Source organism: Myotis daubentonii, chromosome 16 (assembly GCF_963259705.1).
Source record: "Myotis daubentonii chromosome 16, mMyoDau2.1, whole genome shotgun sequence".
In the NCBI taxonomy this organism is placed as follows: Eukaryota; Metazoa; Chordata; class Mammalia; order Chiroptera; family Vespertilionidae; genus Myotis; species Myotis daubentonii.
The window spans coordinates 42743969-42756285 of NC_081855.1; the positions used below are offsets into that span (position 1 = coordinate 42743969).

The window sequence follows — 12317 nt, forward strand, 5'->3', positions numbered from 1 at the left end:
TTGCCTTCCATATGTGCCCTGCTGGGGATCGAACCTGCAACTTTTCAACATATGGGACAATGCTCCAACCAACTGAGCCACACTGGCCAGGGCACCATCTGCTTTTTTGCTTAACATCAATTCCACTTTATGTTTACCCAGGCCACAAGCTTGTCGTTCAGAGCTAGACAATGCTGCGGGAGGCAAACCCCTCGGCTTTAGCTGACTTCTGTTGTGGGTAGTTTAGGTTACATCCCATGTTCCCCTATTCTCGGTACAGGTGCTATGAACATCCTATACAAAGTAATTTTTCAAATTAATCTTTTAATTTTGAGATAATTGTAAAGAATAATTTTTCTAGGATATACCTAATAGTGGCTTCCTCCGAGGAGAGGGATTGAAGGTTTGGGGTAGGAGATTCACTTTTCATTATAAGCCTTTTGTATTGTTTGAATTGATTACTATGTATTACTTAAAATGTTTTAAAAATTATACTTAAAAAACACTTTTACCAGTTTTACATCTTAGTGCTCTGCCTTAAGATTTTGTGTAAAAATATAAAGGTTATGTGCCACAGCGGTCTGACAAATAATGAGTTCGCCTAAGTGCCTCTAAGCAAAGACTAGAGAGGCTCTTTTGCTGTCCAGACTTTGGGACTAAAGGCACCCAACTCTGAGTTGTTTATTCAGAGGGAAAAAGGCAGTGCTTATGGTAGGGGAGACCATGCTAATGGTGGGATTTAAAGCATCTGGGGTCGGGGATATGTTTTGGGACTGTCCATTTGCAGGATAACAAATCCCAAAATGCCACCCAGTCACCTTCCCGTGAGGCCACCTTGAGACTGTCACCCCCACCCCTACTTCTTAGAACCATAAATCTTACCTCCCTCATTAGGGGTGGGCCTTTGCACTCAAGAATATTCCAGTCTATTATACCTCAATAAATCTGAATTTTTAAAATGAAATAAATAAAAAGACTTGCTAACACAGGACATTTCTGGTACTGGAAGGGTGTTCAGCAAATATCTACTTGTCTAAATATAATCAGCATGGACCCTACCACTAGCTCAGGAAGGCCAATTTTTAGATGATTCTTTTTAAAAATTAGAAAAAGCAAACATAAAAGGTAAGCATAAAAGCAACCAACTGTGATAAGGACCGAAAAGAGACCATTTCTTGGTAATATAAGACATTTATTTTGGTTACAGTATTAGTATTTTAACACTGATTTGTGATATAACAGACATTAAACTTATTTTAAAAAACAAACCATTGAATACCTTCCCCCTTTTCTGTCCAGAAAATTTGTTACTTTCACAATCAGGTTACCCTGAAAGCTGACAGGAGGGAAGGTAAGCTTCCAGCCAATCAGCTCTCTCCGCCGGAGCCGGCCTCGGCCTCTAACCCAATCAGAATAAAATCTTGACATGGAAGGACCATCATCGTTGGCTCTTCAGTGATACTTGACACCGGTTTTATAACAGGAAATCTCCTGCGAGAAAAGCTTATATCTTTATTATAAGATCAGTGCTTATTCTGATTAAAACATTAGCATCTTAACATTAACTTGTGACACAGAAGGCACCAACATTCATTTTCAAATCATCCCTCCCCACGGGTGGAACGCAGCGCCACCTGGCGGTCACCATATTGACATACCCTCTAACTTTCAGGTGGTGGTCAATTCCAAGTGGGGACTCTTAGAGAACCCTGGTGTCAGAGTCCCCTTGTTTGTAGATGCTGATTTATGCTCTCCAGGTAATTCAGAGTGGCAGGGAAACAGACCAGCCTGTGGCACGTGTACTGCTTTAGATAGAGGAGACGCTTTGTGCTCTAATCTGGGGGTCTGCTAGTCGAAGAAAGGGATCATGTCAGGGAGGGAGGGAGGGCACCCTCAGTTCCTAGTCCATCACTTCCCAGGGGTAAAGCTGCCCAGAAACAGCTTCCCCTCAGCGCTGGGCGCGTGTTGACTCTTACACGATAGAATTTGATGTTACGTTACTCAAAGAACTAAGAGCTAAATCTTGTGAAGTAAATATTAGGATTCTGAGCCTACAGACTGTCAAGAAATCCTAGTTATCAGCATAAAAGTAGTCCCAAAGTAAAGGCAATACTTCTCCCACTGACTTTTTTCCCTCAGGCCCCCATGAACAGGCCTTCAAGAGCTCCTAAGTCGCTGTGGCTGTCCTGTGGGGTGACCACTGCCTGGGCCCCATATCCGGAGCCTCTTCCAGAAGTGGGGCAGAAAGCTCTGGCTTAGGGATGCTACGTGTTTCCTAGAAGAAGAGTCACACATTCGAACCCAGTCTTTTACTTCCTGTTCCTGGACTACGGATGGCTTTGTGCCAACTTTGTCTCAACCTTCACTAGACCTCCCTTGGCACCACAGCTTGAATCGTTCTCTGTCCACAAAGCTAACTGGCCCTTGCACACATGGGCTGGGTCAAGGGCAGGTGCAGCACACCTGGACATGGTGGGGGGGGGGGGGGGGTAGGGGAGCTCATTTCTTGAGGAGTGTCGTATGAGAGAAAGAATTCAGCTTCAGGAAGCAGCAAACCTGAAATATTGCATCAATTCTGCCTTAAACTGGGCAATGTAGGGGGTCATGTCCTTAATCACCCTGAACCCCAGAACCCCAGCTCCTTTTTCTTTTAAGGTGACCATACATGAAGATCCACCAGCTAGGGTTATTGTGAGGATCAAGTTGGATTAAGTGGGAGGGTTATCTGAAAACTGAGGTACAGAGTTTAGAGGATGGCCATTTCACTTGGGTGGCTCTCTCTGGGCAGCCAGCATATCAGGGCTGCTGTGGTCACAGAGAAAAGTGCAGCCCGGGCTGCGCAGTGCTGCCCCTGCTGGTCAGGCTGCGCAGCGCTGCCCCTCCTGAGATAGAGGCCTTGCCACCTGCGAGTGAGTTCCAAAGGCACGCCTGCTTCTCCTTGCCCTGGCGGAAAGCTCCTGGTCGACTGAGAAAGGCACATTCCACACCTCCACGTGGTAACACCGCCTGGATTTAAACTTAAAACAACTTTAAATATTCAACAAAAGTCCCTGATATTTCACTTCAGGCAAGACTCCTTTGCAAATCTTTGCAAGTGATCCTACCACAAATTCAGGATTCTGGGAGCTTGGTACACCCACCAGAACAATGCCCTACCTATATTTGGTGCTCAAAAAAAAAAAAAAAAAAAAAAAAAAAAACACGTTTAATTCCACAGACTTCTAACAGACACCTATGTGCTAGGTGTTGGGGGCATGGCTGTTAGGGAACCTGTATACAGCACTGTATCACTTTCCATGACGACAATCATGCAAAGTTCTAACAAGACTGTTGAAAATAAAATCCTATATTCTGACAAACGTGCGCACACATGTGTGAGCTAGTGCATTCCTAAAAAAAAGTTGTTTCTTGTTGTTTGTTTGCTTGCTTGCTCTACCACCGATAAAGGCTCCATTTGGACGCTCCGTCATGCTTCATTTCTGCCTGGCTGAGTCATTTTTGCTCCGAAGGGCCAGTGGCTTTTCTGGCACCAGAGAGCCATAAGAACGACCTGTGCGTGGGCAGGGTGTGAGCCTGGGACCGTTCATCTCCGTGCTCGTCTGTCCTTTGGCTGTGTTTCTGAGACCCCCCACCCCCACCCCCCGGCACACACCCCCCCCCATACACACATACACAAACTGTAATTGGCCAACTTCCTCCTCCTGTTCTTAGAATAGCAACCGAGACAAAAAGCAGCTAGCACGAGTGGCTTGGGCTCGCCAACACTATAATTCAGGACAAAATCCTTGTAATTCTCCAAATGGTGGGGTTTTTAAATAGGCTGGACTTCAACACCCTGTTTTCTAAAAAAGAAAAATAAACCAGGCCCAAGGCATCGCTCTTCTAACAAACCAAGTGACTGAGAGCAGGCCCAGGGAAATATCCCCGAGGATTCGGGCCTCAAGCCTCCCAAGGGTTCGCATTTTAGAAACTGCTGATTCGGGAGAGACCTCCGGGGGGAATTGTTTGCCCCCCTGAGGGCCTCTTTGTCTGTCTAGGCATCTTTAATCCTAGGGGAGCAATTCAAATGTGGTCTCTTCGCAGGAATTTCACCCACGCCAGCTTCAGACTTCACGGAATGCCTCTGCCTGCAAGCAGGGGATGGGCGGCTGCAAGGAGCCCAGGGGAGACAGACACGGGGGAGGGGGGCCCGAGTTTGCATAGTTCCTTTACAAGGCTCAAGGTGCTACAGTCCCCACTCAGGACAGGACCCAGGTGTAAGGAGTCGGGGAGGCCAGGAGGGCCCCTGTGAGCGTCGCAGGCCTCACACTTCCACAGACCTGCCCTGGCTCCTCCAAAAGCATGCATGTCGCAGGTCTTCCCCCTCCGCGACCCCACCTCAGGGAGAGGACACCATAAATTGCAGGCACAGGACACACCAGGGAGCAAGACTGTCCCTCAGCAAGCTTCTTTATATGTTCCCCAGGGGGAAAGAGGCCCAGGGCGGTGTTGGGACAGATTTGTGGGCAAGTGCCTGGTGATGCTGGGAGCAGGGTACATTGTGTTTCCTAAATGTGGCAGCTACGGACACCTCAGCCAGGGCTCCCCCTGTCCAACCTCTGGAGAGGAGGCAGTGGGGGTGCCCTAGAGTTTCAACTTCCCCTCCTTGACTAGTCTGTCATTGAGCTGGCAGAGTTGGGCCAGGAAACCGTCATTGGGGCCGATCTCACGGTTCTGTCTCACGATGCTCAGGGCAGACTTGACATCCATCTTCTGACGCATCATGAGGTATGCGATAACTAGAGTTGGGGAGCGGCTATAACCTTCACGGCAGTGGACCAGCACACGGCCTGTAAGAAAGGGGGTGACACGGTGAGCTGGGGCCATCCAATCACACCATGACTCAAAATTCTCCCAGCAGATGCACATGACAAGTACAAGGCGAGGCCATTCTGTGCCCACCAGAATAGCTAAAATGAGGAAGACAGAAAACACGAAGCGTCTGTGAGGATGCGGAGCAGCCAGGACTCTGACATGTGGCTGGGGAGGGGGTGCAAGTTGGCACATCACTTTGGGAAACTGAGAAGCCGTATCTACTCCATACTCCCTATGGCCCAGCAATTCCGCCCCAGATCCATGCCCAGCAGGAATGCGCACACCCACATTCACCAAAAGACGTGCACCAGAACGCTCATTCACAATGGTCCCAGTGTGGGGACTCCCAAAGGCTCATCAATGGCAGAATGGATAAAGAACAAGAATGTACAATCTCCCAAGCATGTCAAACTCGTGGCCGGCGGGCCACATGTTTGACATGCTTAAGTTATCAGAAACCACGTGGATGAAACACACCAATAGGATGTGTATGATGCCACAGATTAGGAGAGCAGCCTGACTGGTGTGTGCTGTTAGAAGACTAGACAGTGGTAAAGAGTTAGGAGCAGAGGGATTTAAGACTGGACACGTTATAGACTTTCTGGGGTGCTGGTTGTGTTATTACCTCTTGATCCGGGGGTTGGTACATGGGTGTGTGCAGTGCCCTGATTTACATACTTGTGACATGACCTCTTCTCCATATGAATCTTGTATTTCAGTCCAAAGCAAAACACGGAAACAACCCAAATGTCCATCAACAGGTGAATGGATAAACAAATTGTGCTCCATCTATATGACCAAATAGTCCTCAGCATTAAAAAGGATGGGCTATTGACCGTGCAACAACATGGATGAAACATGAAGTACTTATGCCGAGTGAAGGAGGCCAGACCAAAAAGGCATGCATGCTGTGTGGTTCCATTTATATAAAAATCTACTGAATGTACCGGTGTCTGGTGATAGAAAGCAGATCAGTGGTTGCTCAGGAATGGAGGGAACAGAGGGCGGAAGGGAGAGGTCACAAAGAGACAGAGGAAAATTTGGGGGGTGATGGATATGCTCACTATCTTGGTTGTGGTGACGGTTTCACAAGTGTATACACGTGTCAAAACTTGCCAAATTACACTACGCATAGTTTATTCAATGTCAGTTATACCTCAACAAAGCAGTTTAAAAATAAAAGGAACCCAACTCGCAAATGCAAAAATAAACCAAGACAAAAAAATCAAACACACCATTTCATGGCGCCCCAAATGGCCCACACGGCCTTGCAGCATCTGGCCCCCACCTGGCATGGTTATCTCCTCCTCTCCCTCTTCTATTCCTAGCACCCTGTCCCCAAAACACAGGCATTTTCCCAATGCCTCCCAAAGCAGGAGGGGGAGTCCTCCACTTTCCTGCCCATTCTCTCTCCGGCCAGCGGACCCTAAGTCCTCAGAGTGGGGCTTTCCCTGCCCCAGCCCTGGTCACGGGACCAGTTGCAGAACAGCTGCCTTGCCACCTGGAACACTCAGCATAGCCCGGGCTCACAGGGCCAAGGAGGGTTCAAAGCCCATCCTTCCAGGCCCCCCAAATGCCGCCTCCTCAGGAAGCCTCCCTTGATCATTGGGGCTGCAAGTGACTGTTCCCTCCTGAGCACCCCCGGCCGTCTCCCTAACTCTCCAAAGTGATGGGCCCCTGACTCCCCTGAGCCCTGCACACTGTGGGAGGACAGTGAGTTTCTGTTGACCCACTTGGCCAATCTCAGAAGCATTGACAGCTGGCATTAGAGCCCACGGGATTCATTTCAGTCACTTATTCAGTCATCACTTAGTGTCCCTGCTATGTGCCCAATGCTACATCAGGCGCCGCGGAGACAGACAAGCGACACAGTGGACCCAGCCTGAGGGCAGGTGTCATGGAGGAGAGGACACAGGCCAGCGCTGCAGCTCACAGTAGGGTTTGCCAGAGGACAGCGTCAGGAGAGGCAGGGAGAACTTTCCAGACTGATGACCTAGGCCAGTGGGCGGCAAACTGCGGCTCGGCAAACTGTGGCTCGCGAGCCACGTGCGGCTCTTTGGCCCCTTGAGTGTGGCTCTTCCACAAAATACCGACTTCTGCGCCTGGGCCACGAAGTTTCAATCGCACTGTACATGCGCGCCCGCACGTGGTATTTTGTGGAAGAGCTACACTCAAGAGGCCAAAGAGCCGCATGTGGCTCACGAGCCACAGTTTGCCGACCACTGACCTAGGCCCTGTGAGCTAAGGCCGGTGATCACAAAAAGGCGGGGTATGTTCCTAGTTGTATGAAAAGAGGAAACAAAGTCGGAGGACTCTAAGTTCCCCGAGTGGGTGCCTAACCAACACACAAGAGCAACATCCATCCCCTTCACTGGGACCCTCGTTCTCACCCACCCAGGAGCTCGGAACAGCTGGAGTGGAGGGGGTGACACATGCGGGACCATGACGACCATGAAAGGCCTGATGGTAAAGTCGGCAGATTCCCCAGGCGCTCAAACTTCCCTCCTGGGCCCCGACCATGAGACAACCAGCGTCTAGAGGACTCTGTTCACTGGCTAGCATTTCAGTGGGGAAGCTGCTGGCCCAAGAAGCATCCGTGTAGCAGAGGCAGGCTAGCATCAGGGGGACAGGGTCGGTCACACCTCAACGGGGCTCACTTCCCCTGGGTGGTTTTGGGGCGGGGAGGAAGGACGAGGCTGGAGGCAGCAGGAAGGCAAAGACAGCTGCTGAGAGAAACAGCTGACAGCACGAAGGGCAAGTGGCCCAGCCCACTCAGCAGATACCTGCCCTGGCCTTCTAGGGTTTCTCTCAGGCGTGCCTTGCCCAGTTGCCAGTGCCCCAGCAGGCCTGCTTCTTCAGTCTTACCTTACATTTCGGAGCTGCAGGAGGCATTTAAAATCTGACTTGAAGATTTGGCGTGTGGGCTGCAGTGTGCTGACCCCCAGCCTCAGCCAATCATGGCTGCCCCTTCCCCTTGGCAGGTGCTCATATCACCCAACTCTAGCCAGTGAGATGTGCGGGAAATCGCACTGGAGGATTTCTGGGGAATGTTTTATTTGCTCTTAAAAAATGAGAGAAGCCCGGCGGGTGTGGCTCAGTGGCTGAGCATCGACCTGTGAACCAGGAGGTCATGGTTCAATTCCCGGTCAGGGCACCTGGCCAGGTTGTGGGCTCGATCCCCAGTGGGGGGCGTGCAGGAGGCAGCCGATCAATAATTCTCTCTCATCATTGATGTTTCCATCTCTCTCTCCCTCTCCCTTTCCCTTCCTCTCTGAAATCAATTTAAAAAACATTTTTTTTTAAATGAGAGAAACATGAGGAAGTGGTGGCTGCTGCATCTTGGGACCCTTAGGGAGTGAGTGCCCAACACTGAGGGTGGCAGGAGAGAGAGCGGGAAAGCACCTAGTCTGATGCCACCCTTGAGCTTCCGAATCAACCAGCCTGGAGCTCCGGCACCTCAGCACTTCTTATCCTGGGAACTGCAACTTCATTACGGAAGCTCTTTGAACTGGGGGGGGAGGGAGGGTCGGTGCTGGAAACGAACCCTCCGTCAAAGTCAAATCAAACACGAGGACCCTGAGGCTGCCACTGTGTGAAAGGTTTGTACATCTTGTGTCACGTGGGGCCACTTGACAGACTTAAAGCTCTCAGTCATTCATCACAGGGGACAGGAAACAACAGGTTTGCCAAGAAAAAGTCCAGCCAAAGCTGCCCCCCTTTGGGGGGACAATAAGGGACATCTGTAATACTTTCAAACAATGCAGATAAATTAAAAATTAAAAAAGCTGCCTCCCATCGTTTCCGGGGGGGGGGGGGGGCGGGTGGCTTCCTTACCATTGTTTTGAGCCAAGGCCTGGTCAATGAAGTCTGCAGCCCTTTCAAAGTAGACGCTAAGGTTGAACTCCTGAGTGTCGTTGGCTTTGATGCCCAGGTAGGTGATGCCAGAGTCCTTGTAGAAGTTGGCATTGGTGTTGACGTGCATGAAGGACCTGCCCTCGGCAGCATTCAGGACGTGGGTGATGCCCAGTTTCTGCAGCTTTGGGATGTCTTGAGCCACAGACCTAGACAGGGGACATCGACAGGGGATGCTTAACGGACCAACTGGCAATCCCAGGGGGAGGAAGATGGAGAAGATGCTAAGCCTCTTGGCAAAGGAAGAAACCCTCCGTGCTCTGGTCCTGCTAGAGCTTCTCCTCATCTGATGCCCCTCGTCCCTCACCCCAGCGATATCTCATTACCAGTTGCTGCCCCAAATAGCCTGGGTTCATGCCTGAGCTGTTCTGCCTAGAATGCCCTTCTCCATGGACATGCACCCTCTCGTTTTTCACCACTCTCTGCAGTACCAGTATTTCTTGATTTCCTCCCTTCCATTTGGCCTCATGCTCCCTATACTGTGGTGCTGGTATAGCCAAGTGGCTAAGAATGGGCTCTGAATCCAGCCAGCCCTGCCACTTACCAGCCAGGCAACAGTGAGCAAGTCACTTAACCTTTTTGTGACTCGGTTTCCCTGTCTGTAAAATGGGGATGACCCCTGGGATTTGTGAATGCTGAATGAGGTCTAGTCTATTCTATAGACAGAGCCAGACACTGAATCAGTGCTCCTATTCTAACACTTGACTGTGCTCATTTGTTTAATGTCCAGGCAGTGAGCTCTGTGACATAAGAACCATCTCTGCTTCAGGTCTGTATGCCCAGCACCTGCTATGGTACCTGGCACCGAGTAGCCGCTGAATGAATATGTGGCACATCCGTGAAGAAGAATGAACTCAGCATGTCCCGGGCTGCCTCCTTCCTTGGATGGCAGCCTCCTCCCACCCCGAGAGGGGTCCTTCCCACCACAGGCCACTAGCCACCTTGCTGATATTTTCTTGGGTGAGTAAACACTTTGGGAGCAATGGCCCCAACAGGACTGACAGGGGTTACAACACATGTGATCTGAATAGTCAAAGGGCTCCTTTATTTCATCTCACAACAACATCCCAATTCAAACAGCCTTTCATATGTTACCAAACGCCTTGTCCGACAGGGTCTGGTTTGCCTGTCACAGCGTCAGCCCTGTGAGGAAGGAAGGAGGGCGCTTAAACTCCGGCCTGACAGGACAGCAGACGGGTGCGCATGTGCTCACGTGGGCTGCCGAGCAGCGGAGCTGGGGGGAGACCTCCTTTCTCCTGACATCAGCTGAGCTGCTCTGTCTTCCCCCTCACTCTGCCTCTCATGCCCACATCATTGCAAATCCCGTCACCCGGAAAACGTGGCTCATCCAGCTCCTCTCTGCCCTCTGAGCCCGGATCAGGAGCCCTGGTTTTGTTAAGGGGCTCCTGATGGGTGGGGGGGTACTAGGGACTCAGTCAATCCTCTCTGCCAGGCGCCCAGCACACCCCTGGCTAAGTCAAGGTCAGATTTGCCCAGAGGACAAGGAGTGTGTTTTCTACAGGGGCCGGCAGCACTAGCCACTCTGGCTGCCACTAGACGTTCACAATCTCCGTTTCCAGTTGGGAAGGGGTGACAACTGAACGTGCCAAACTGCCCAAGAGATCAAGGTTTCCGAGGGTGCCCAGGCCGCCTGCTGCTTGGGTGGCTGAGAGGCAGTCCTCCTCAGAACTTGGCCATTACTGAAGCCTTTGGCTGGGACCCTAGGGCTCTGTTTGATCTATCCCTACTCCTGGCACTTTATGCGATGGTAAAGCAGTGGCTCAATACAAACAAACACTAAAATAACTGTGAAGAGTCACTACCATCCATCTCCTTTCCCGAATACTAATTCAACATTCAATAAATTTACCATTATCATTACTGTCACTACTATGAACGAACACTGTACACTGCCTGACACACAGGTACTCATATCGTGAGTGAATGATGCAATGAATGAGGCTGGGACCTGCCTTATGGACCCCTTCAAGCTCCAAGATGACCCCCATTTCTGTGGCAGTTCTTGGCATCAAGACCTAGTCCAGGACCCAGAAGATACTAACAGGAGAAAGACACTGACCCTGTCCTCACACTCCCTCAGCCACTTGCTTGGTTGCCACTCTGTGCGTGTGTGTGTGTGTGTGTGTGTGTGTGTGTGTGTGTGTGTGTAAAACAAGAGAAGGGGAGTAGTTCTGGGTTTCTAAAATACAGGCCCCGGGCCCATGGTTCTCAGGGCACTGGTAACCTCAGGGTCTTCGGAAAGCCCAGCCTGAGCCTCCGAACGCGGTACAGGCTGGGCAATCTGGCCGTTACCTTGGGCTGCTATTTCAGCCCCTCTCACAATGGCTAACACTGGTTCTCTCCTGCTGCTGAGAATTTCTTACTAGGAACTTGGCTAGCAGAGAATGAGAAAATCAATTTAAGAACTCGCAAGTGATAAGTAATGCATTTCCTGGTGGTGAGAAGCTGGAAAGCCTTTTCTAAGGGATGGCTCAGGTCCTTATGGGGTTTATCGCTGGATCATTCTAGAATCCATGTAAATCACACCCTAGCTGGAAGGTGGGAGAAGGAGCGAGGAAACCCTGGTCCAGCTCTCTGGATGCCCCCTCATTGGGGGTATTTCGATTCCTAGATCTGGACTTGCCCAACCGGGAAATATTCCACGCCCGGATTGTGACGTCAGCCCGTTGCCATGGCAGCGAAGGCAGACATCCGCGGTGACCTCACTGCAGAACCAGGCAGCTGTCACATGACTCGCCGGCCTGAGTCCGGCCGGGCGACCGAGGCCACCTGTTAGTGAACATGGTAGCCCGACCCCACCCAAGGCCGAGTGCCCAGCGGGTGGCGGCTGCGGGCCGCACGTGGCGCTGGCCGAGCGCCCCCGGGGCTCTACGCGTCCCCGGAAGGGAAGGACCCCGCGGGGCCGGGGCGGGGACCAGCCCCTCCGCCCCCCGCGTGGGGGTGGGCGGCGACTCCAGCCCACGCCCAGCCCATGCCCAGCCCCGGCTCAGTCCCGGCTGCGGCTCGGAAGGGGCGACCCCGCCCCGTCTCCCCCAACCCGCAGTCGCCCACGCCCCCTCCCCAGCTCCCGGGTGGGCGATGCGCTCCGGGGAGGGCCCAGCGGGGCTGGGACTCGGAGCGGCGACTCACGCGTTGCCCACGTAGACCCTGGGAGTGACCTCGTTGCAGGGCTGGCTCGGGAGGCTGTAGCAGCCGCTGCCGTCCGAGAGCAGGTCGTTGAGATCTTGCACCGAGAGCTCGAACGGGCCCGACATGGCGGCGTCCGGGCCCTGCACGCCGGGGCGGCAACCAGCAAGGGGAGAGCGGCCTGGTCAGCTGGGCGGGAGCTCCCGCGCCCGGGCCCGCCCCTCCCCGCCCCGGAGGCGGGTCCGCCGGGCCCTGGAAGCCGCGGGTCACCGGCGGCCACACGCGATCCGCCGCCGGGAAGGACGCGCGCCGCCCGGCACCCAGCGAACCCCAGGAAGCCCTCTGGCCCGTCCCCAGGGGCGGAAGCGCCACCACTCCCGCGTTTGGGCGGAGCGGGGCGGGGGAGGCGGTCCTACCCACCCGGT

At 52.4% G+C, this 12317-nt stretch overlaps 1 protein-coding gene across 1 annotated transcript; it reads right to left on the reverse strand.

The window, feature by feature from the left end:
* Nucleotides 1–1150: 1150 nt before the first annotated feature.
* Nucleotides 1151–12240, reverse strand: DUSP3 (dual specificity phosphatase 3). Its single transcript, XM_059670310.1, has 3 exons — nt 11896–12240; nt 8668–8894; nt 1151–4808 (listed from the first exon to the last, which is right to left on the reverse strand). Exons 1-3 carry the CDS (start codon nt 12018–12020, stop codon nt 4603–4605), a joined length of 558 nt encoding a protein of 185 aa, XP_059526293.1. The 5' UTR covers nt 12021–12240; the 3' UTR covers nt 1151–4602.
* Nucleotides 12241–12317: the final 77 nt, after the last annotated feature.